At 39.9% G+C, this 26,500-nt stretch overlaps 1 protein-coding gene across 1 annotated transcript in view; it reads left to right on the forward strand.

The window, feature by feature from the left end:
* The first annotated feature begins 4,004 nt into the window (after positions 1 to 4,004).
* Positions 4,005 to 26,500, forward strand: part of LOC101530447 (caspase-13-like) — a 43,941-nt gene continuing 21,445 nt past the window's right edge. Inside the window, exons 1-6 of the mRNA XM_058662321.1 lie at positions 4,005 to 4,045; positions 4,636 to 4,902; positions 9,132 to 9,194; positions 11,622 to 11,734; positions 12,692 to 12,868; positions 13,651 to 13,885. Of these exons, the coding sequence (XP_058518304.1) occupies positions 4,039 to 4,045; positions 4,636 to 4,902; positions 9,132 to 9,194; positions 11,622 to 11,734; positions 12,692 to 12,868; positions 13,651 to 13,885 (862 nt within the window). The 5' untranslated portion in view covers positions 4,005 to 4,038. The remainder of the gene's footprint in view (positions 4,046 to 4,635; positions 4,903 to 9,131; positions 9,195 to 11,621; positions 11,735 to 12,691; positions 12,869 to 13,650; positions 13,886 to 26,500) is intronic.

Genomic DNA, 26,500 nt, shown 5'->3' on the forward strand with positions numbered 1-26,500 from the left:
GTCCCTTTTTACTTTTGGGTGGTATTATATATTTGTATGTGCATCTGTGCACATAAATGCATATATATATTCACACATGTATATCTCTCCATATGTATATTTCACAATTGATTTACATATGCATCCATATTAGCTGTTGTCTCCATTTATCAACATCCTAATTTCTTAAAGATGTAGTTATTTATTTTAAGAGTAAATCAATAGAGAGAGAGGGAAAGATAGAGGGACAGAACTATACAGAGATAAATAAACAGAAAAAGATAGGAAACTTCCATCTGCTGTTTTGTTTGCCTAAGATCACAACAGCCAGGGTTGGCCCAGGCTTTTATGTGGGGGTCAGGGTTTCAAACGCTGCTCTCTGCACTCCCCTGAACTACTTGGACAGCCTCCAGTATGTTAATTTTGCATCCTACTTTCTAATGACTCTCTGGAAGCCATTAGAATTCCTGGAAGCAGGAATTATATTTTTGGTACTACATCCCAAGACAAAAAAACTGACCATCCTTTCATGTTTACACATTAGTGTGTGGGCTTGGCTGTTAGAGAAATTCACATGAAATCCTTAGAGCATTTAGGAAAATAGATAAAGGAACGAAACAAACATTGTACATGCAGCGTTTGCTTTTATTTATGCTGTACATCATCATTGTGAAAAAAAGTATGACACTGTGCTGGAACAGACTGCCCAAGTGATAAAGATGAAAACATGCTGAGGAATCCCTAAGACTAAAATCCATATGGCTATCCTGCTACCCAATGGATTCCATTCCAGCTAAGTAAGAGGAAGTAAAACTGATGGCTTTAATATTGAAACACTGTACATGCAGTACAATATTATAATTGTATAGGTTCAAATAATAACAGCAATCAATATTTAATTGAGATATGAATCTCATAAATTTGTTTTGTAAATACATTTTTTAATGAATTGCATCTATACATTGTTATTAGTCCAAATCCAAACAAATTTATCAGTACATTGGCCACACTGAATTTGTTTTCTGCTAATCAGTTGAACATGGGATTTCGAGAAACAATGCTTTCTCTTTTTTATTTTTTGAATTTTACCTCTGATGAGTCCGTTGTTGATTAGAGTACGAACAGTAAAGGGCAAGAGAAAAGTGGGTGAGATCAGTATTTCCACATTCTTGTTTTGTCTTAAGGAGAGAAACCAGACCAAGCCTCCCAATCTCTGCCTCCATACCCGAGGATGGGAAATGGCCACCTGATGCTGTCCCAGGGTCCCTGATATGGGGCATGTTCAAAAGGTCCTGCTCAAGTGGTTTTAATGTGAAATGCATTCAAACTTGCCCCTCCAAGCATGATGAAATATCTCTGCGATCCATTGGCCTACATGGTCCATTTTGGAGTCTGTTTGCCCAGCTATCCATGCCAACTCCTGGCTGGTTGATCAACAAAATGAGTTGATCAATTTATACTGCCTTCCACCCTCTGTTGTGGTACCAAGTGTCCTCACCAGGCTCCAATGGAATGCCATATCCTCCATTTATACATGAATATGATGTCATATCACTGCCAATACTTGGCTGGGGGAGTTGATCGATCTGTTCTGTCCCCCGTCCTCTGTTATGATACCAGGTGTCCTCTGCAGACTCCAATGGACAGTTATGCTGTCCACTGCTCTAAGTCACTGAGGAGGCCCAGCTCTGTCACATACACACCACGGTCACAGCATGGAACCTGCAATTCTCCCCACGATTGGAATTTTGAGTCCAGTGGGGAATCCCCGGAGAAACCTCATCTGAGGTGATCCCAGACCTGATTGTTGTATGTGCTTGTCAATACAGGGTCTGGCTCAGTCTGTCACCCAATTCAGCCTACACACACACAGGTGGTTGCAATTGCTGGGTGACTTCTGCCTCCAACCTGGTCTCCTATGCAAACCAACAGGTGTTGCAACCCAGCCTCATCCTGCTCACCACACACTCAGCCTTCATGTAAAAGTAGGAGTTGCAGCCTAGTCAGAGTGACCCCCAATAACTCCTACCAGGCCCACTCCCTGCCCTGGTGTCCGTGCTTGCCAGTATGTACAGCGTACTGGTCCAGTCTATCCCACATTCTATTCAGCTCTCATGTATGTCAATAGACATTGAAGCCTATTTCAACCTAACCAGCCCCACTATCCAGTCCATACTCATGCCAACGGTGCCACTCTGTCTAGCCATGCCCACCCCAACCCTATTTCTCTCTCATTTTCACCAGTGGGAGTGGCAACCCAAGAAGAAGTGCCCAATTTCACTAATGGACCCATTCCCACTCCTGGATCTTTTACTCTCCAGGTGGTTCTGTAGTTTAGCTTCATAGAATTTGTCCTCAGTGCCAGCATCTGCCAGCTGGTGCTGTGGCAAAGCCCGACCAACCTGCACCCACTCTGGCTTATGCATGCAACTGTGGGTACAGTCAACCCAGCCTGAACTTTCTCTGATCCAGCTCACATGAGGCTAACAGGTATTGTCGCACTGCCTGGCCTGATACTGCTCCTGATCCTAGCTCTCACACTCACCAGTGGGAAATGTGGTCTTCTCCAACCAGCAGAGTCAATAACATGGACAGGGAGAGGGTCTGGGGATGAAGCACCGACAGGAGACCAGTGATGGTAGAAGTCTGTGAAGTCTCTCTTTATTGCTCCTTCAACTCTCCTGTACTAATTTAGCCAGTGTATTGGATACAAAAGAGTCCAATTGGTCTAGGTGATATTAGCTACAAGCCCAGTTCCTGTTCCTGCCCAGCCCAACCAGTGCTAATCAACTCCTTAGCCCACAACAGTAGCCCAGCAAGGGAGCCCTGTACAGACCCCTACCAGGCTCTTACCCTTCCTCCCAGGGTCTCATTTATGCTGGTTGGGCTCTTTGGGCCAGTCTGGCCTGGCCTGCCTCAACCCAGCATTAACCAGTAGGTGCTGCAACCCAGTCAGGCCCACCCCCAGTTCCAGCTCACGCTGGCTGGTGCTACAGCCTAGCCCAACCCAGCCCATATAGCCACCAGTCCTGACCCTAATGTGAACTAGCTGGTAATGTGTCCTGACCAAGTTGCCCCACACACCATTCTGTTTCTTGGATTTTCCAGCAAGTGATAGGAACTGGCCAAGCCTGACTCACCCCCAAACTTGTCCAAATGTATATTGGTGGATACTATTACCTGGCTTTGGTTGGGTTGCTTCCAGCCTTGGTTCTTATGCTCACCTGCTCCCAATAGTGGAGTTCCCCAAGCTCCTCCATCTGAAACTCTCCCAGTGCCAGATCTTGCTCACACCGACGGGTCCATTGCCCAGGCTGATACAGTCTACATCCTGTCCTAGCAGGAACAGTGGCCTTTCCTTACCGGCCTGCACCCATTCCAGTTCTTACTATTGAGTGTTACAGCCCAGCCAGGCCTGATCAACACCCAGACACAGCTAACACATGGCTCAGCATGGACAGAGACCTAGTCCAGCCTTTCCTACACCCACCCTGGTTCTCACAAACACCAGCGGGTGTTGAAATCTAGCCCAATAAGGCATACCCCAGAACCAACTCACGCCACTGCCAAGGGACACTTCAGTGATGTCCAGACGAGACCTCAACCCCCAACCCCAGCCTTCATGTTCACCAGTGGGAACCACCACCTAGTCAGGGCATCACGTTAGCTCCCCTTAGCTCCCCAACCAGGCCTTTTCCCAGGCACAGACCTGTGTATGCCAATGGTGCTCCGACTCAGCTTGCCATAGCCTCTCTCCTGTCTTGGCCTTTACCTCTGGATGCTCAATTATGGATTTTCCTACTCTTTTCTTGGTCTCCAAATCCACTACCTACCTACCCTAATCTATTACAAATTCTTTTAAAGAAAATTTCCAAGGATACACTGATTGAGAACTTTAAATTTCAGAAATCATATCATTTATTTGGAGCAAAAATATATGTAGGCACACAAATGTGCATGCAGGTGGTATTTCTCAATATGTGTACACACCCCAACAAAAATGCAAGGAGGGAAGTGCTTTCAGTTTCTTACCACACTCGAGAGTAGAAGAGAAAAGTCATGGCTGGTGAGTTTTTTTCCTGTTAAAAAGACAGATCTTATGGAAGAAATCTTTCACAAGAGCCTGTCTCTTCTGGAAACTGGGCATTTAGCAGACTCTAGGGAGAGGTCGGGGAAGAAGCAAGGGAGGGAGAGCTCTTAAAAAGGAGAGGTCAGGGCAAAAGGGGAGCTGGCACTGTGCTGGAAGCCTGCTGTTATTTTGCAATCTTAACTGAATCCTTAATATTAGGAGTCTGGCAGAGCATACAGAACTGGCATAAAATGAATAAGAGTAGCCATTGTCCTCCAAGAAAAAGAGCTACTGTCTTTTCATTATTTTATTGTTTGAAGATGGATAAAAATACTCGAGAGAGGATTATCTCTACTTTGCTGATGGTAATTTGAGGATCAAAAATCACAGTTTTCAGACTACTGCGTCAGCATCTAGAGCAATATAGATTTTTAAAATGAAGGTTGGGGTTACCAACAGAACAGGAGAAGAATTGTATGGACAAGGATGTCTTGCTGGTAAGATTTAAGGAGGCCATTTCCTGTGGATGACAGGAGAGGAACATGAGGCTGTTTCCACGATTTGAAAAGTCCCTGTGCTCTAACCAGACAGGATTCTGAAGGAGAAATGGAGCCAATTTATCCATTCAATGGGCACAGGCACAACAAATGGCTTGCTCGATGAACTGTTGGAGAAAAGAGTGCTGAACCAGGAAGAAATGGAGAAAATAAGAGTTGAAAATGTGACAGCAAAGGATAAGGCGCGAGCTTTGCTATCTTCTGTCATTCCAAAAGGGCCGGAAGCATGCCAAATTTGCATCAGTCACATTTGTGAAAATGACTATCATCTCGCTGGACTGCTGGGGCTTTCCTCAGGTAAGGATGAGTGACCCAAAGCTCACACCTGCCTTTGTCTCTGTGCCCAACATCTCACTGCTTTGTTGGGCACATTCATTTGCAGAGATTTTCCTTATGCTTCACTTCTGGGATCCAGTTTTCAATGTGAGTGCTGCCTGACAATTCTCTTTCTGTGTGTTCCACTCATGTCAATGTCTTTCTTTTGGCTGAAACTCAATTTCTGTACCGATTATGTGGTGGTTCATTTATTGAAGTCTGTTAGAATTGCCTTACAATTTACACACTATGGGTTTCAGTTTCTTAGCAAAGTACTTTATTAGTATCATTAACTAACTAATTAGCTTTGTTAACTAAAAAGGATGACATGCTTCAATAACTATCTGAAATGAAGATTTAAAATGTGTCATGAGAAATATTTTAAAATATCTATCCAACATTTTGCTATTTGTGAAGATTTTATTTCAGTGATGGTAGAACACTCAGAGAATAAGCTGAATTTTTTTTTAAAGTGGAAATTTGGGTGTTGGTACATAGGGTAGTAAGTTGAGCCTCCACCATCGGTGCCAACATCCTCTCTGACTGAGTATTAGTTGCTCCACTTTCAAGGCAGTTCCCTGCTAATGTGCCTGGGAAAAAAAAGGAATATGGCCTAAATATTTGGGCCTCTGCATCCACATGGGAGACCAAAAATAAACTCCAGACGCTTGGCTTCAGGCAGAGCCAGCTCCAACCAATTGCTCTTTTTCTCCTCTCTCTGTAAATATGCCTTTCAAATACAAATAAATAAAACAACAAAAAAGGAAGGATTTTAATTGAACTATTCGTTTTTCTCTTGATTTCCATTTTTGTTTGCTTGCTTGCTTTTGGTTTTGTTTTTGTCTTGAGGAAATATATGTGCTAGTTTAGTTCCAGGTTGTGGACCATGCTGTGAGATAGAGCACTTTCACTTTTACTCCGCATGAGCACTGAAGACAGGAGTTACTTTCTTTGAAACAGATTTTTCTTTTGGGGCTTAGTGAAAACATATGCCTGTCTAAACTTTGCTTGTAATCAATTTCTTCCTTTTCATATCGCCTTTTCATTTTATGTCTTCCACAATCCCATAAATGAAATCCCAATAACAACAAAGGTCAAACATGATTGTCATAGGGTCAGTGTTGTGGCACAGTGGGTTAAACCAATGCCTGTGATTCAGGCATCCCATATGAGCACTTGAAGTTGTTGATGCTCCACTTTCAATCCAGTCTGCTGGTAATACTCCTAAGAAAGCAGCAGAAGGACCTGGCACAATAGCTTAGTGAATAAAGTACTCATCTTGTATGAGCTGGGATCCCATATGGGTACCCCACTTCCATCCATTTCCCTGCTTGTGGCCTGAGAAAGCAGTAGAAGATGGCTCAAAGCCTTGGGACCCTGCATTGCATGGCAGACCTAAAAGAAGCTCCTGGCATCAGATTAGCATAGATCTGGCCATTGCAGCCACTTGGGGAGTGAACCAGGAGACAGAAGAGCTTTCTCTTTATCCCTCCTTCTCTCTGTAAATCTGTTTTACCAAGAAAAATAAATAAATACGCGAAGGAAGGGAGAAAGGAAGGAAGGAAGGAAAAAAGAGAAAGAGAAAGAACGAAAGAACGAAAGAAAGAAAGAAAAGTTAGTTAGTTATAGATAAGGTGTTTTCTTTGCTTTCCCATTTCTTTCAATGTAAACTATCCTAGAGGCAGAGATGCACCTCCACTCACTGTTAGCTCTAGCACCTGCTGTGTCTCTCTAGTTACCAGATTAACCCTCAGGGCATTATATATATATATAAATTATATATATATATATATATATTCAATTACATAGAATACAGGAATGTGCTCCAGTGGAAAAGGGTTTTCTACAAGGAAGTATGTAAAAGTATTTCATTTCTGTTACATCAAGGTCTTGTCCAAACATGCTCTTGGGTTTATCAAAGGAAATAGCCCAGCTTTCATTAGGAATGGTGGGGCAAACTGTAGCCGATTTCCCTGGGTGGGAAGCTTTGTGGGACAGCCTGTGACTATCTCTATTCAGAAGAGGGAAATAAAACATATTTTGCCTGTAGAAATCTTACCTTCAATAAATGCTATGAAATGAAGGTTTGGAGTATTTCTCATTTTTTAAAGATATATTTATTTTTATTTCAAAATCAGATACACAGGGAGGAGGAGAGATAGAGAACATTTTCCATCTGATGATTCACTCCCTAAGTGGCTGCAAGGGGCAAAGCTACGCCTATTTGAAGCCGGGAACCCGGAGCCTCATCCAGGTCTCCCATGCTGGTGCTGGGTCCCACAGCTTTGGGCCATCCTCAACTACTTTCCCAGGCCACAAGCAGGGAGCTTGATGGGAAGCGGTGGCTACTGCATGGGAACAGGCGCCCTTATGGGATCTAGGCACATGTAAGGTGAGGATTTTAGCCACTAGGCTACCATGCCGGACCCATAATTCTCATTTTCAAACTCATGCAAATTCTTTGTGTTTCTTGTATATATTTCTTATGTGGGCATTATTTTGAGATCTTATAAAACTGTAAGTATTATTAAATGCGATCCTCTCTCTAGGAATTATCAATACTTTAGATCATGACTTTAATATGGACAAAATATTTAAGGTATTTTATGTAACCAAAACATATAGTTTAGAATTCCCAATGTTTTCTTTTCAGGTTATGCCTTGTAACACAAAAAGCATATGACCTTTACTGAGGAGGGTGCTGGAAGTGTGGTTGGTGTTCCTGTTCCAATGAATAAATGTGAATATTTCTGGTCATATACCAGGTTACTACATTCCCTACTCAGTGGTACTTATGAAATTTTCTTGGTCTTTTGAATTTTTCGCTAATGAGCTAATGTTTAAAGGACCCATCCAGGAAATAACAAAAATACTTCTATTGTTAGTCATTGTATTACTATCTTTGGTAACAGTGATGTTATAAAAACAATGCAGATACAGCACAGAGAAGAGAGATCATAGTATAGTGAATAGAGAATGATTGCAGAATGAAAGTCATTTAGAATAGGCTGTGTTATATTTTCTTTATAATTCTCTTCTATAACTTCACATTTAATTTATTAAATTATCTAACCCATATGTCAGGAATGTCTCTAGATCATGGAGATTTTGCTAGCTCATCTGAGAGATTATTAATATTTACGTGAAATAAGTTTAAAACACTTTCTAGAACTTTATGAAGGGATACTACTAACATTATACACACATCTCTGTGAGATAAAGAAGGTTTTTTTTCCATCACCTTTCCTTCCTACAGGCAGGCTAAAATATTTTGTGATCCCTAGTAATTTTCTGACAAGCACCTTGCATCTTTTCCAGGATCAAAAGAGATCCCCTTACTCATACATCTCAGGCTTTTATTTACAAGCTTTATCCAACTAATCAGGTCACCACCATTTTTTACTGTGATAAGTGAGCAGGCCAGGTGTCCAAACGCAGATTCCTCTTTAACATCAGCTCCTCCAAAGCAAAGCCACCTTTGTGTTTAGACAATTTCCTTATTTACACATCTGTTAAAACTAGCGTTGCCCCCATCTTGACATAGGTGGCTGATGAGAATTAGAGATTCTGTGACTGATGAGGTCTCATTTCCATTTTCATCTTAAAAAGCAAATGTAAAGGGCACTAGTTAAATGCTCTCTTACTTCAAATATTAAGAGACTACCCGGCTAGGATATTCACAAGTGATGTTCCCCACTGAGGAGTGTGCATCCGAGGGAGTGGCCATCTGAACACAGTAAGCAAGCAAGCAGTGAGCTCTGTAGAAGAAATTTTTTTGCTAACAGTATCCAATATATGGGGCCTGGCGGCGTGGCCTAGCGGCTAAAGTCCTCGCCTTGAAAGCCCCTGGATCCCATATGCACACCGGTTCTAATCCCGGCAGCTCCACTTCCCATCCAACTCCCTGCTTGTGGCCTGGGAGAGCAGTCGAGGACGGCCCAAAGCTTTGGGACCCTGCACCCACGTGGGAGACCCGGAAGAGGTTCCTGGTCCTGGTATCGGATCAGCACGTACCGGCCCGTTGCGGCTCACTTGGGGAGTGAAACATCGGATGGAAGATCTTCCTCTCTGTCTCTCCTTCTCTCTGTATATCCGGCTTTCCAATAAAAATAATAAAATCTTTAAAAAAAAAAAAAAAGAGTATCCAATATATGTGGAGTGGGGTCTTTGGAGATGATTAGTGACTTTTAACGGTCTTCACTTTTCTACAGGTGTTCAATTTGAAAATCACCTTGATACAAAAGACTCTATGGAGATATCTTCTTCCTCTTCAGGTAATTTTGTTTACAAGTGAATAATGTTCTTTAAACCCCATATTCCTAGTCATTCATTTAACAGAGTGTGCCCATGGTGATGGGGCTAGGGTAGTTAGAGGATTCTGACAGATTGGTACTGTGTTTTTATTCTTTTAATTAATTCTTCTGGAGTATAAGTTGTTCTTCATTTCCCTCTCTGTATCTAAACTAATAGATTCTGAATCTGGGTCTCAAACAAATTTCCCTCTGGAGTGTCAAACTTCAGTTTTCAGGTGCCTGTCGATGATATGCACTCATATCTTTCACAGATATATTTACATGAACAGTGCCCTGGTTGCCTCTCCTCTCCCAATACCTCTTCTCTTGTAGTTGCCCCTTGACCAGGTCTTTGGTGCCTCCAGTACTAGTCATTCACATGTTAGCCCAAGACTCGTCTTCAACTCTTTCTTCTTTCTGACTTCTAACATTCAGACAGTGACTAAGTTAGTTTATTTCTCCCTCCACAATGGTTCTGTGTCTTTATTTCTACTTCTAACACCAAGTGTCACAGCTCCTATTCTTACAATCCCTGTGTTCTCTAGACATAACTTGTATTCAGTTTTCCTATAGAATTTTATAAGTCCATTGTTTCATCTCAGTGGATTTAAAACTTTCTGACAAACATAAAAATGTGTGACTCACTCTTAAGTATGTTGCTCCAGTCATCTTACAATAGGCATGCGATCATAATCTAGAAGACCAGCTAATTGATAAGTTGATTAAAATAGCCATTATCTACTAGGTCATTAGAAAAAAGAATATGCATTGCATGCTGAGTTCCAAGTTTTGTTCTATGAACTGGTTACAGAATAATTAGCAAGAAAAACAGATGTCCTAATTATATTGGATTTGCATTAATGTATGAATTAAGAATCTCCATCAGCAACTCAAAGCTATGCAAAACAGTAGGCATGGAACTGGCACAGTACACATCAGTGTCAGATAAATATCTTACAGATTGTATAATGTTGAGTATTTATAATTGCTCACACATTATTGAAACATCACTCATGTAAATTCTGTCTAAGGGACAGTTCTCTCCCAAATCAGACACAAAGGTTTTTTTCATCCCTGGACTCTGATATTTGCTACATAGAATACCCAGATAATTGTTATAACCATACTGTAGAAGAGGGAAGTTTTTAGTAAACTCTGAGTATGAACAGCATTTATCTAGTCTTTGCCACAATAATTAACCACAAAATCTTTCACTGGACACAGATGTATCACAGTAAATGCGTAGGTTCTGGATGAGAAATGTTACCATAGTTAAATCCTTGTTAGCAAATCCTTCTTTCTCTCTTCTTTCAAAGATTGTGGCCTCTTTCTTACCAACTAATCAATGCCTATTTGTCCTGGAAAAGTTTTTCATTCACAATTTAGTCACAATTTAATCTAAAAGTGATCCCTTTTTCTTAAAAATAAAGAAACATATGTTTAGCATAAATCCATAGGGCAAGGAAGAAAATACATCACCAAAATGTAAAACTATACTAATGAATGTATTAAAGGTTGTTATAAAGTATCTATTTTCTTAGGTATTTCTGAGACAGTCACTGTATAACTAAATTTGTCATTTCTTTACTAGGAAAAATCATTTCTAAAAGAATTTAAATACATCTATTTTTTTCCTTTTCTATTAATTCCCAGATTTCTTTATATAGAATATTTCTTCTACCTGCTATTTTCATATTCTATTCTTATTAGCACATATCTTCTCCATAATCTGCACAAATCATCTGACTTTCTGAATATATACCAGTTTCTCTAAATTCCTCTAAAAATTGAGTGTACTTTTTGGTGTATTCATTTTATTTTTTAAAACATTCTCCTATTACCTATGTAAATTAATTTCCATCTTAAAATATTTTATCTTAATTTCTTCACCAAATTTGGCTCATTTTCAGATGGTATAAAACTTATGATCAGAGTCAAATTTTCTTTTCAAATAAACTACCTTGAAAACTCTAGCTCATAAATCAAGATTTATCCACATAAAACCTTCTAGTATGCATACTTATTTTCTCATTTATTATTTTTATTACAGTCATTCTATTTCATTTGATGAATATTGCTCCTCCTTGCAATATGTGTACCCAGTAGAAAGTCATCGTGGAAGACAAAATAAATGCTCATACATTTTAAAAATAACCTCTCATACCAACTATTATGTCTATTTAATACATTAAGTACTTAGCTGAGCCATTTAAGAATTTGCTACATTCAATTTAATTCCAAAGTCAATCTCTTGAAATAAATTTGTATCTTAACTGTCTTTGTAACAGGGCTGGCCTCCTAGGGTGCGTGTCTTCCTCTTTGACTTCCTGCATAGAGGATGTTGTGACAAACAAGCATCAAAGATAAAAAGAGGATGTAACCCCTCACATTGCTTCCTGTCTCTTTCAGCTCCACAAGCTATGCAGGACACTGGAGTACTCACATTCTCGGGTCCAGTAGGGGGCCTCAAACTCTGCCCATTAGAGACATTCCAGAAGATGTGGAAAGACAAGTCAGAAGAGGTGCTGTGCTCAGACCCGGTGGTTACTGAAGGGCAGTGGATCTCAGAGGCAATTCTGTGGAGTAGCTTTCTAAAATCAACCTGTTGCTTGTCTTACATCAAAGATTCCTGTCCTCTAACGTCCTGCTTTTAGTGCATGCTAAGCTTATTCCAACTCCCTGTGCAAATAATAACAACCAAAACAGCTATTGCATACTCACTATGAGCCATTGTTCTAAGTGTTTTTCATAAAAGATAGCACTTAAGAGATCACAAAACTAAAGCACATGGCTGTTAAATATGTCACCCAAATTCAAACAACCAGCAAGTGGATGATTCAGTTTTAAGATTCAATCATTTGGGCTTGGGCTTCAATGTGTGTATATCTTAAAATTCTAGCTACTAGGAACTGGCAGTGTGACCCATAGGCTACACCTCTGCTTTTGGCACCAGTATCCAATATGGTTGCCAATTCATATCCTAGCTGGTGTACTCCTTGCTTATGGCCTGAGAAAGCAGTGGAGACTGGCTCAATTCTTTGGATCCTTAGACCCAATATGAAAGATCCAGAAAAAGCTCCTAGCTGCCAGTTTTGGATTAGTTTAACCAACCATGGCCACTGTGGCCATTTGGAGAATGAACTAACAGGTGGAACATTTTTCTCTCTGTCTCTCTTCCATAAGTAAATCTGCCCTTCAAATACAAAATAAATCTTTAAAAATTATAATTATGTATAAATTACATATTTATAAATAATATATAAATTATAAAAATAATTATCACTGACAATAATCAGATTTTCTGCTGCCATATGGGTATTTCTAGCTCCCATCATAGTAGTAGGAGGCAATTTTTCTTAATGTATGATCTGTGGAATGTGGTTTCTTGATACTATGGAAGAGGAAGCCACATTAAAACTGTAACATGAATTTTTAATTAGAAACATCCTGGCTGTTAACCCAATCTATATTTCCTGCAGATTTATCCAATGATAATGAAAAGTCCAGCCCGCACCCGTCTTGCCCTCATTATCTGCAACACAGATTTTGACAATCTTCCCAGAAGGGCTGGAGCTGATGCTGACATCAGAAACATGAAGACGCTGCTAACAGGTCTGGGGTACAGTGTGGATGTGAGAGAAAACCTCAATGCTTTGGTAAGATTATAATACTGAACAAGCAATGGTTATGTTCTTCATCCTCCTACCTAATGCTAGAAAGCTTGGTTACAGCACCAGGAAACTTAATATTCTGATCCTTTAAAATCTACATGTGCCATGGGATGGTGGCTAAATGCTTTAAATCTCCTTTGAATGCAAGAAGCTTTACTGAAAGCCCAATATTTGGATATAGTTTATTAATTTAACAGTGGCCCTTCCCTCTATGAATAACCTCTGACCAGCTTAATTTAAGAGTCTGCTTCCCGGGCCCAGCGCAGTGGCCTAGCGTCCAAAAGTCCTCGCCTTGAACGTGCCAGGATCGCATATGGTCCCCGGTTCTAATCCCGGCAGCCCCACTTCCCATCCAGCTCCCTGCTTGTGGCCTGGGAGAGCAGTCAAGGACAGCCCAAAGCCTTGGGTTCCTGCACACGGATGGGACACCTGGAAGAGCTCCAGGCTACCGGCTTTGAATGTGCGCAGTACTGGCCGTTGCACTCACTTGGGGAGTGATTCATCGGATGGAAGATATTTCTCTCTGCCTCTACTTCTGTGTATCTGACTTTGCAATAAAAATAAAACAAATCTTAAAAAAAAAAAAGAGTATGCTTCCCCACCATTCTCTGAATTGAGACCTAAATACTCTTTTCCAGTCCATGGGTTTTTCCAAAATTCCTTACGCAATTCCATAAATGTCTCTCTTTTTCAACTTTCCAGGTATAATGATATCCCATGGTGAATCCCAAGGTGCAAATTAGCGTTTTGTTTTGTTTTGTTTTCAGGACATGGCTACAGAGCTGAAGGCATTTGCTGACCGCCCGGAACACTGCTCTTCTGACAGTACTTTCCTAGTCTTCATGTCTCATGGAACTAGGGCTGGTATTTGTGGGAAGAATTACTCTGAGCAATGTGCAGACATACTAAATGTCAACACTATCTTTGAGAAGTTAAATACCAAGAACTGTCCGAATCTGAAGGACAAACCCAAGGTGATCATCATTCAAGCCTGTCGTGGTGGTGAGTGAGGACATCTACTGGAACAAAAGATAGAATACTGACTTTATCATCTGTGCCTAGCTGATATTTTTCAGCTTAGTTGCATGTATCCCTTCATATTAAATAGCGCAAATTCTCCCCTGTCAAGATTATAATTTTTACTGAATTGTATGGCTGATTGGTAGAGATCGGTTCCATTTTCAACAAAAATGATGACGTTTACTCTTCAGAACTTGATACAGTTTGAACTCTTTGGAATTCATTTGAGTGTTGGGGAACAAAAGGGTTGTTAAAGATGGTTATTGGGCCCAGCGTGGTAGCCTAGTGGCCAAAGTCCTCGCCTTGCATGGGCCAGAATCCCATATGGATACTAGTTCTAATCCCAGCAGTCCTGCTTCCCATCCATCTCCATGCCTGTAACCTGGAAAAGCAGTAGACTGTTCAAAGCTTTGGGACCCTGAACTTGCATGGGAGACCCGGAAGAGGCTCCACATCCCTTGTTTCGGATCAGCTCATGTCTGGCTGTTGTGGCTGCTTGGGGAGTGAATCAACAGATGGAACATCTTCCTCTCTGTCTCTCCTCCTCTCTGTATATCTAACTTTGCAAATTAAATCTTAAAAATAAGATGGTTCTTAAGATAAAGGCATGTATGAATAGTTTATAGAAGCATACATTATCTCTTAATTAGATTTTCTGTGAAATTTTAAGGTAACACGTGTGTGTATATGTACAAATAAAACAAATAAGAAAGTAATGCAGTTCAACAAAACTTTAGAGGCCAAATTTGACAGGTGATAGTAAACACGCGCGCGCGCACACACACACACACTGTTTTCTTTCCAGAGAACCAAGGAGTGGTATGGATAAAGGATTCAGGAGGAGATTCTGGATGTACTTCCTTACTGGATCCAGATGATTTTGAGGATGATGCCATTAGGAAAGCCCATATAGAAAAGGATTTTATTGCTTTCCGTTCTTCAACTCCAGGTAATGGGATTCTTGGTAGGGTAACTTTGTGGGAGACACTGACACAGACATCTACACCCATTAAAGTGGCCCCCTCTTTATGTGACAGTATTGAAATCAACTCGTGCTTCCCTCACAGTTTATCTAACTCCCTGTCTTTAGAGAGATCTCATCTAAGTCTCTTTTCACTGATACTCCTAAATGTGGAAAACATTCTCCCTGGATCTCTAGGAAAGGAGACAGAAGTCAATAGAATAGAATGTGCACTGAACTTTGGTGGAGTCCACCTCTGCACAGTAAAGGCCCTCGAACAGCGATCATTCAACAGTTTATTTTTCACCGATTTTATATTTACGTAACGTTTTCTTCATGCAAATACATGGTTGATATTACTTGAATTTAATTAAATTACCAGCAAAGTTCACAAGTAAAAATTCATGTAATTAACCTGAATAGTCTGAATATTATATATCCCATATTCTTCCAGCTATTTGTGATGCATCACATCTAATCCTCAAATATATCTTTATGGCAAAAATTATCAGTGTGCCTCTATTACAGCTGCATTTTGGAGAGTGTAATTGTTTAATCAGAGACAGTAATACTCCTATAATGCATACAGAGATATATTTTTCCTAAGGGCTCAACCATTCCCTCGTACTACATTCTTCCTTGTCCTCTTCATGTAATGGAAGCTCTTTGCGTTCAGGGATGAGGCTATCTTTATATCTGCAGCATAACCAACACCATTGCTGCATATCAGGAAAAATGGACTCCACTTAGGATATCTGCAGATAAATGGAAGGCAGAGTTTAAAACGCAGAATGACCTCAGCAACATACCCCAAATGCAGTGGAAGACAGAAGTTCCCTCTGTGTCCAGGCAAGAGCCTGCTGTGACATTTGGAATGCGCCTTATTTACAGACAATGTTTCTTGGCGACACCCCATTCTTGGATCACTTTTCATTATGAGACTCATCAAAGTCATGCAAGAATATGCCTGGTCTTGTGATCTGGAGGAAATATTCCGTAAGGTAGGGCCACTGATGTTCCTTTCACTCTAATCCACAGGATTTGGGTTCTTCCAGGTGAACTATTTAGGGAGCAGTTCTGGGAAGGTGTACCTTCTAATAATCTCATTCTTAATGAAGGAGCATGGAGGATCTTTAGTGAGTTAACAAACCAGGCAACCAGAACAAACTATGACTTATAATACCTGGAATACCATCATCTGTTTATACCCCTTCCTGCTCTGAGTAAATAGCTGCTTGGACTTTGATTTACCTGTGGGTATAACAAACGTCATACAAAACGGGGTAGATGTGTCTGGGAGCACATGCCGTATTTCAGCACACATACTGCTGATTCATAGACGTACATGGTTTTGTTTTTATTATTCTGCCATACTCTATGAATGTTTTCTATTTCAGTCAAGATCCTTCACTCCAATAGAGATTTATAGGCACCCATTCTCTTTCAGGTTAGATTTTCATTTGAACTGACTGAAGGTAGGGTGCAGATGCCCACCACTGAAAGAGTGACTTTGACAAGACGTTTCTATCTCTTCCCAGGACACTAAACTATGTGAGTTTTATCAATGTCTACCTCTAGGGGTGTGTGTGTGTGTGTGTGTGTGTGTGGTAGGTGTGGTGGGTATGGAAGCAGTTGCGAGGTCAGGGGAGGGGGGCGCAGGGAGACTGAGGGAAGAGCACTGAAACTCAGTAATCCTGATTAAGTTTTCTAGATCTGAGATAATCAAATATGGACACAGATGACTTTCTCCTCTTGACTAAAAAGCACACTGTACTTTAGCTACAGTCCCATGGAGTTAGAAGCCTTGCTCTCATGAAGAGTGGGTACAGATCAAGAGACAACTGTAAGACAGGAAGACTCAACGGATGCTCCTGCTCTCTGGCTCAGTATGGGATTGCCTTTTCATGAGTGTGCCTGACCCCACTTGTGGAGTGACTGACCTTATAACTTCTGTATCTTTTAGCAGAACCATTCTTTGTTTGTTTTGCTTCCTTTTCCCGTAGCAATCAGAGTTTTGTAATTCTATACCTGCTTTTGGAATATGTTGGTTGGAAATAGATATTTCTTTCAGTAATATAATAAATCTGAAATTTAAAAATGAAATGTTGTCCTGGTTTACTTTCACACTGGAGAGACAGGAAGTGAAACTCGGCAATAAATTTGGCGTCCTAAGACTTGACTTACAAAAGCTGAGCTGGATAATATTATCATTCTTTCTTTTAAAGAAAAAAAAAAATTGTTGGGCTTTCCACTGCAGAGCTGAGCAGGAGAGCTGCAGGAAAAGATGGCCGTGGAGGTGACAGCACAGTGTGTGAGTTACTCCAAATCCCAGAAGTTCTTCCTGAAAGTTTTGACCAGAACCTGTGCATTTATCTTACTGGTTAAGGTATTTCAATAGTAAAATTTATATTTGGTTCATCTTTATTCCTTTAGTAACTCAGAGTCTCATTGGGAAGATAAGAAAATGAACAAATAGGAAGCTGTTAACAGACAGTGTGTCTATCACACACTGAAAAAAAACACCAGGACACGATGCTCTTGTGCAGGGCAGTGAAAATACATTTGGTGTTAAATCATTCACTCAGTCAGTAGGGCAGACTGGAAAACATACTCCCTCCACTCCCAAAAGTGTGGGTCCTTGATAATCATGATCTCATTCAAACTGAAGGTAAATGTATGACCTTTCGAAACCTTCAAGTTAAATTGGTCATTGTCTGTTTCCTCCTTTGCTGCTGTTCTTCTGCAGGTATCTCTTTTGTGCAAACATGCAGTAATTCTCCTACAGGCAATGACTACTTCTCTCATCAATCTTTGTGCAGAGGATACCAAAAAACAAAGGTGAACATTCACCCAGAGTGAAAATTAAATGTTCAGGTAATCTGGAATGGTAAAGGAAAAGCAAGTGGAAAAGTTGAGCAGCCATCCTTTAAAACTATCCCCAGCAGCAGATCAAGATAACAGCGACTATAAAAAAAAATAATAGAATTTCATATAACCAGGATTACACTCCTAAAGAACAGTGGTATTTATACTTTCTACTTGTTGAATTGTTAATTTAGTAGATGATTATGCTTGAGTTCATAAAGTAAGTTAAAATATTACAAAAATTGAAGGAAAAATAAGAAAAGAAGGAGGGAGAAGGATGGAAGTAGTAAGGGCATTTATTCACCTGATCTCAGCCAAAAGACTGAGAAGCAATAGCAACATTATGTTCTTAAAGGCTTACATGTGAAATACATGAAATTGGTCCTCTTTATAAGAAAATAAGCTGATTTTTAAAACATTAATTGGGAGGGAAAACACTATATTGGTTGAAATGACTTGTACAGACATGACTTGTTGCATTGTAAGGGGAAATCTGCGAGACAACTTCCTGAGGTTCTGTGTTTATGCTTAAACAAAAACAAAGATCCTGAGAAATCACAAGAAGAATGGAAAGGAGATGGTGTGAGAATGTGGGGAGAGATTAGCTAAGAATCAGGTGTAAAGCTGTAAGACAATGTTTTGAGATTTCTATAACAAAGGAAGAGACTGAAGTTCAGAAGTATGTAGCCAATTTGACAAAACACAGAGAACTTCCCGAAAATGGGTGTGGAAGTTTTGATCAGCAGTTTAACAATTTCTGGTTAGATGCACCGCCCTCCACATTCAGGAAAGACTTGGTGACTTTCATTTTCAATTCTGTTTCTTCAACTCAATAAGGGACTGAAGCTGTTCCTGATGGCTGGTGAGTTTGGGTCCTTTTCTGAGTAGAAGCCAAGATCTGGGTTTCAGAAATGCTTTATTCATTGCTCCATAAGAAAAATCCTTTCCTTAACAGTTGTTTGAGAGCCCCAGGGCTAAATTTACAGAAACTTGTAGAACGAATTTCCAGATGCTTTTGAAAATGAAACAAGTTAATTACTTTTTACCTTCTGACAATAAAAAGGAATGTAGAAAAAGAATGACTTGTTTAACCTACACATCTGAAACTTTCTAAATGCACTTTGAAATATTCTTTACTTCCTCTTGATTCCAAAAGTTTTCCAGGTTATAACTGCTCCAAGAATAAGAAACTACACGTTTTGAAATTCCAGGCTGTTATCTTCCCTGATCCTTTCCAAGTGTCTCCGTTTCTCTCGCACTTTACCAGCTGCTCTTGTAAAGTCTAACGTGCGCTGCTACACGTCGTTGTTTTCTTTGTTGGCTAGCTTCCCTGTCTCTGGGAATAAATCCTTCAACTCATCCTGGATAGTCCATTAAGATCATCTGCGAGGCGCAGTACTTAAAATCACACCCCTGGCTGCCTCTTTGATCAGGTTGGCTTCATTGTTTCAGATTAGAATTTGTTAACAGATGAGAGAGACTGGAAGGTACTAGACACAAACAAGTAATGTGGCTCAATAAATGTGAACTTCACTTGCTACTATTAACTAAAGCTTCTTAGCAAAGATTCCTAACATCGGCTTGCCTCAGACCAAATCTGTGCATTGGATTACTTTTGTACTCTGATTTTTTCACTCCGTTTATTACCACTGCATACTTAACAACTATAATCGCAGTAAATAATCAGGAACAACTGTTTTTCTTCAACACTTTTTATGACAGATTTTCCTTGCATTGACTCTGAATGAATTTCTGAAACTGCCTAGATAAAGTTGTATTAGTAATACCATTTTATTGATGGATAAGATATTTATAAGAGTTGCATATGATGCCTTAGGTCAAATGTCTGTTGAGTAGAGTGATCCGTTGTTCGCCTCTCTCTCTCTCTCTCTCACTCTTTAGTGATTTATTTATTTTTATTTGAAAGGCAGATTTACAGAGAGAAGGACACACACACACAGGGACAGAGAGATTTTCCATCTGCTGGTTCAGTTCTCAAATGGCTACGATGGCTGAAGTTGAGCCAATCCAAACCTAGAGTTAGGAGCTTCTTCCAGGCCTCCCACATAGGTGCATAGAATTAAGGACTTGGGTTACCCTCTGCTGGCTTCCCAAGCCATAAATAAGGAGCTGGACTGGAAGTGGAAAAGCCGGGATAGAACCAGTGCCCACAGAGGATGCTGGCACTGCAAAGTGGAGGATCAGCCTGTTGAACCATCACACTTGGCCCTGGCCTGGTTCTTACATTCAGTACTGAGGCAGTACTGCAGTCTTCTATAAAAGTCTTTAACTAGTTGCCCGGTGTCTGGAAACTCTCACCCCAGCGGTTGTTCTACACCTGTGTTTGTTCTAGTGGTGTTTTTCACAAAGGCAGCTCTCCCAATGACCTGACAACAGCAGACATGCTAAAGCCTTCATTCTTCTACCTACAACAGTCTCTGCCTGGAGATAAGGCCTGAGTTTGTCCGAGGGGCAGACTCCCACTAATCCTTCTGATTTGTGTTGGTCCCTCCCTCTGCTGCGCAGTCATATTCTACTCCATGCTGACCTATTTCATGCATTTCTTGTGTCTGTGCCCATTATTTAAATGACTACAATATTTCCCAGGAAGCATTGGAGTCTAGCATTACAAAATGTTATCCTGAGTACTAACAAAATATTTTTACAAACTTTGTTCATTCAGTATTCCTGAATAAACGGGAGAATATATGTGCCTTCTGTCTCGCTGAAGAACTTTCCAAATGTTCCTATTACCAGCTAACATCACATCTACTTACTTATTCTTAAGCATTCTTCAAGAGTTAGGTTATGTTTGCATGTTGTTCACTCATCCCTGCATTCATGTGATTATTGATGCAGTAGAAAATTCTCAATCACTAATAGCCTTCCCCTGAATGCCAAAAGCAGCACCTGTCTATTTACTGACAGCAGGGTGCATGGCGCAGAAAATCTAATGGTGAGATACTCGTAGATGGACTAGAAATCAAAATCACTTGGAAAAATTGATAACCTAGGGAAAGATTGGCTTTATCAGGAACACATATTTCTGACATGCTCACAGGAATGGATGGATGAAGGACAATTCGCTGAAGAAAGTACCATCTAATCACAGACTAGGAAGAATCAAGACAGCAGGAAGGCCCCCAGGACTGGATGGGAAAGAGGGGCTGAGTTTAGCAATCTCAAAGCCTTTGAAGAAATTGAAGGAAGGGCAGAATATATAAAATGTGATCAACAAACCTAATGTAGTAACCTAGCGGCTGAAGTCCTGGCTGCCAGGATACCATATGGGCACAGGTTCTAATTACGGTGGCCTCACTTCCCATCTAGCTCCCTGCTTGCAGCCTGGGAAAGCCGTTGAGGATGGCCCAAAGACTTGGGACTCTGTAGGAGACTAAGAAGAGGCTCCTGGCTCCTGGCTTCAGCTAGGCTTAGCTCCAGCCATTATGGTTGCTTGGGGAGTGAATCATCGGACAGAAGATCTTCCTCTTTGTCTCTCCTCTACTCTGTATATCTTAGTTTTCAGTAAAAACAAATCAATTTTAAAAAAATGTGAGCAAGGCAGTAATAGAACTAGAAGACGAGACTGTATGAAATCTAGGTTGGATTAAGCTGAAAGCTCAATGTATAAATCTAAATAGTGAACACTCATTCTACTTCACTGTGAAGAATCTATGAGAAAAATAAAAGTATAATTATAAGATTTTTGGACTGATTGATAAGGAGAGGATTCTTAACAAATCGGAAGAAACAGAATTGAGATAAGTGATCAATCCACCATGGTGGGAGGGTTTGGGGAGGGGTGGGAGAACCCAAGTATCTATGTAACTGTGTCACATAATACAATGTAATTAATGAAGTTAAATAAAAAAAAAATACATAATTGGTTGCTGGAAATAAAAGACAGATTAAAAAATGGTCCAAAGCCTTAAAAAAAAAATATTTAGGAGATAAAAATCAACAAAATTTAAATTGAGATAGAGACTTTATTTGAAAAGCATAAGGAGAAAGACTTTCTATCTGCTAGTTCTCTTGCCTAATGGCTGCACCAGTCAGATGTAGGCCAGACGAAAGCGAGGAGCTAGGAACGCCTTCCTGCTTCTCACATAGGCACCAGCATCCTAATTAGCACTTGGTCTATCTTCTACTATCTTCCCAGGTGCCTTAGCGGGAAGCTGGTTCAGAAGCAGAGTAGCTGAAACTCAAACTGGTGCTCCTCTGAGGCTCCAGAACAGCTGCTTAACTGCCTGAGTCAAAACGCTGGGCCTGAGAGTAAGACACAAGGAGCCAGAAGAGATGGAATCTCACCAGGCTTTGATATTTTCTTGTACATGGGAGTTAAATATCATTTGCTAGAGAACAGAGGCTTTAAACGAACCATTTATTTGTAAACATTCAGTTTAACAAGTTTGTGAGATATGGGATTTATTTATTTTTATTCCAAAGTCAGACAAACAGAGAGGAGGAGAGACAGAGAGGAAGATCTTCCATCCGATGATTCACTCCCCAAGTGACCACAACGGTCGGTGCTGCGCCGATCCAAAGCCAGGAGCCTCTTTTAAGTCTCCCACATGGTGAAGGCTCCCAAGGCTTTAGGCCATTCTCGACTGCTTTTCCCAGGTCACAAGGAACTGGATGTGAAGTGGAGCTGCCGGGATTAGAACCGGCGTCCATTTGGGATCCCAGGCGCATTCAAGGTGAGGACTTTAGCTGCTAGGCGACTGCGCTGGGCCTGAATGTATGGGTTTTAATACTGAAACATACATCTAGACTGAACCTAAATATTTTAGTCATTTGCTCATTATTTATAATTAATGCTGTAAGTTTTTACAGATTAAGCCAATCTGATTCAGATTTTATAATTTGCTGATATATTTTACTTACAAAATTTTACTTGTTATGCACAATGTGGTGTTTTGATATGTGTATATATTAAAATGCCTAATTAATAATCATTTAATATTCATTTAATTTGTGTTTATATATCTAATTGAACACGAAACCAAGATAGGGATGGGAATTCTAAATGAAGCTCATATGCCAGTATTTATCTGGGATGGGTAGAGGGCTGGTCAGGTCGAGTTTGGCTTCAAAATGCATCAACAATTTCCGGAGTTTAATGAGAGGCTGGACAGACTGAACAAGACTGCGGTAATGTTTTTATGTCAGTCTGATTGCTCCCAAACAATCTCTTTCCACTAAAATTCATCACGTGCTCATGAAGCAGACGATGGCATCATTTTTCCCAAAAGACTTCTGTGTTTCCTTTTAATTAAGCATGTATAGGTTACTCAGAGGCGCATTATTTTACTAGGGTGCTATACTCTGTTGTTGATGTTGTTGTGGTGGTGGTAATTGATGTGGCTGTCATGAAATGAAGTCAATCCAGAAAACAGTAATATTGTTTCAACCCCAAACAGCCTGTGTCTCATGCAATAGGACGTTGTGAGGTGGCCAATGAACCAACAATCGATATGAGTCAGATTGCTTATGATCTGCATCAAGAATTGTAAGACCTAATAAATTTGTAAGGCCCTATGATACTTGGAAATGGGAGGGAGGGCAGGGAGATCTTACATCACCCCAGCAGGTGTGAGGAAGACGGGGGAAGTATAACCCATCAGGATCATAACAGGTAACTCATAGACAGCAGACTGGAGTCAGCATTAGACAATAGCAAAACTACAAAGACCTGTGGAGGGAATCAGGAGCAATCCTAACAACCTCTTAACAGGAGGTCATACGCATAGAGCAGGAGGGGACCCCAGAGTGGAGCAGGGGGACAGGAGGAGGCTTTTATCCCAACCCTCAGGACTCCCAAAGCCTCACCAAGGACTATCAGTACGACCACCGAGGACTACATCCCTACTGCCAAGGAGACTACGGGGGAAAAGGAGTGCCTTCAGAGGCCAAGAACTCTGAGGTCACCCACTCCCATTTGGATCTACAATGTGGGATGGAAGAAGCCCAATTCCTCCTTTGAAGGATCCAGGGTCATCGGAACGACAACCAGGATCCCTGAGCGGTCCGCAGAAACAGAAGAACAGTAAACTTCCATCGGAACTAGGGAGAGGAGCTTTCTCTGGCCCTTGCCTGCTTCCAACTTTGGGTCCCCACCCTCTTTTGTAAGGACCATCAGGATTGCTCCAGAAACCCCTCACAACAAACAAACATGAACAAACAAATTAGAATAGATAGACAGAGAACAACTAGGAAAGTTTAGAAACAGACAGGAAGCGGCCAGCTGGGATGCACTTATAACTCACTGGGTGGTACACAAAGATCAGTTACTCCTCTCTGGGGTGTTGAGGATTTCTCTGCACACCCCTCCCAAAACCGTTCACCTAAACTGTTGACATTTGTCCTGTTAAAGTTATAGAGTTAGACTACCCGAAAAACAACCAGGTTCAGCAAAATCATGCTTCAATGCTATAAAATGCTAAATACTAACATTGAAATAGAAAAGAGACAGCTGAATAGCAATATATAGCCATTCTAAGGTATATAGAACATGGTTAAATATAAACCAAAATTGAAATGTCCATGAGGAAGTCACAGGTTGTGGCCGAGAACATGCGTTTCTCTAGTAACATTGGTTAATCAATACCATGTCAATTAATGCCATAATGTTGTAAATGGTTGTAAATATTATGTTGGGTTTTTTACTTGATTGGGATGATACTCTGTTGGTTCTACCTTCAGACCAGAGATGGTCTCACCAAGAAAACTTACCAAGACAATAAGATGCTGGACTTTATGATTGGTCAAAACCTACAATGAAAGAATGTCAACTGAATTTGAACTATGGAAATGCAACAAGGTGGAGTAATCCACCGTGGGGGTGGGGGGAGGGTTTGGGGAGGGGTGGGGGGAATTCCAGTGCATAAAAACAAAGGTGTCACATTATGCAATGAAATTAATAATAATAAAAAAATTGCACAAAAAACAAAACAAAAAAAAAAAATTTTTACTTGTTATGCACAATGTGGTGTTTTGATATGTGTATATATTAAAATGCCTAATTAATAATCATTTAATATTCATTTAATTTGTGTTTATATATCTAATTGATATTTAATATTAAATAGTAAAGAGCAATTATTTGATTCTTGAAATAATGTTTGCTTAATATTAATTACCATGACCTTGTATGTTTATTATTTTGTGTGATGAAACCACTTGAAATATAATCTCAGCAGTATTTATTCATTTGAGTGGCGGCGGGGGGCAGGGGTGTCCTGTTGATTTATTCTCCAAATTCTTCACAAGGGCCAGAGCTGTGCTGGGGCCAGATCCAGGAGTCAGGAATGCAATAGAGGCCTCACGCACGAGTGCTAGAAACATAACCACAGCTCAGCAACAGCAGGAAGTTAAAGGCAGGTGCTGGAGCCAGGAAGTAAACCCAGACACTCCAACATGAGACATGTACATCTTAACGACGCGAGGACTTTAGCTACTAGGGTACTGTGCCAGGCTGCGGTGTTTGTTTTTGTGCTTTTGATAATAGACATTCTAACAGGTATGATGTGATCCACCATTGTGGTTCTAATTTGCATTTTCCTGATTACTACAAATATTGAGTATTTTCAGGTATCTTCTAGCCATCTTTATGTACACTCTCTGTTCTGGTCCTGAGTCCAATTTTAAATGGTTTTGTTTGATTTCCTGATATTGAATTTTTGAACTTGATATGTATTAGCTATTAGTCCATTTCTATGAAGTATGGATTACAGATAATTTCTCATATTATGTAAATATCATCTGCTTTGTTATGTGAAAGCTTGAGCTATCTTATTTTTTAATCTATGATTTTGTGGTCTGTATTTTGGTCACAATATTTAAGACATTATCGCCCACATCAATATCACAGGGCATGTCCTATGGTTCTGTTACTAGTTTTAAAGTGCTATATTTGAGTATGTAACACATTCTTATTAATTTTTATGTGAATGAAATAAGACTTTGTCTTCATTTTTTGCATGTGTGTTTTCCTTAATGGCACTTAAAGAGACTCTTTTGTCTCCAATAGACGTTCTTCACATCATTGTTAAAATTCAGCTGCCTGTAAATACTTGGACTTATTTCTGGAATTTTTATACTGTACCATTTTCTATTTCTATGATTCCATGCTAGTAACATGCATACTTGATTATAATAACTTTTCAGCATATTTTAAAATGAAATAATAACTTCAGTTCTATTCTGTTTGCTCACGATTGCTTTGGTTATGAAGAACTTCTCAGGTTTCTACACAAATTTTAGGGTTGTTTTCTCCTATTTCTGCAGAAAGCATCATTGGCATTTTTATAGAAATCGCATTGAAACTATAGACTGTTTTGTGTAGTATAGCCATTTAATATTTTAAATTCTCCCAGTCTATGAACACAGAGTACTGTTTTATTTATATATTTTATTCATTTTTCTAATGTAAATATTTCATAGTTTGTAGCGTAAACGTCTTTCACTTGCCTGGCTAAACTTACATTTAATTTTTTTATTTATTAGAAAAATTCTCAAATTGTATCAATCTTGTAGAAAGTTTTAAAGTGTATAGAAACATTATTTTTAGATGTTGATATTGTATTCTGAAACTTTGACTCATTTACTAGTTCTAAACAGGCTTTCGGTATAATCTTTAGAAATTTCTACATATAAAGATCATGTTTTCTATAAATGTGGACAATTAATGCCTTACTTTCAATTACACTTCTTTCTGTTTCTCTATTTAATTGTTCCAGCTTGGGATTCCAGTAACATGGTGAAAAAAAAAA

This window comes from Ochotona princeps, chromosome 4 (genome assembly GCF_030435755.1).
Source record: "Ochotona princeps isolate mOchPri1 chromosome 4, mOchPri1.hap1, whole genome shotgun sequence".
Lineage (NCBI taxonomy): Eukaryota > Metazoa > Chordata > Mammalia > Lagomorpha > Ochotonidae > Ochotona > Ochotona princeps.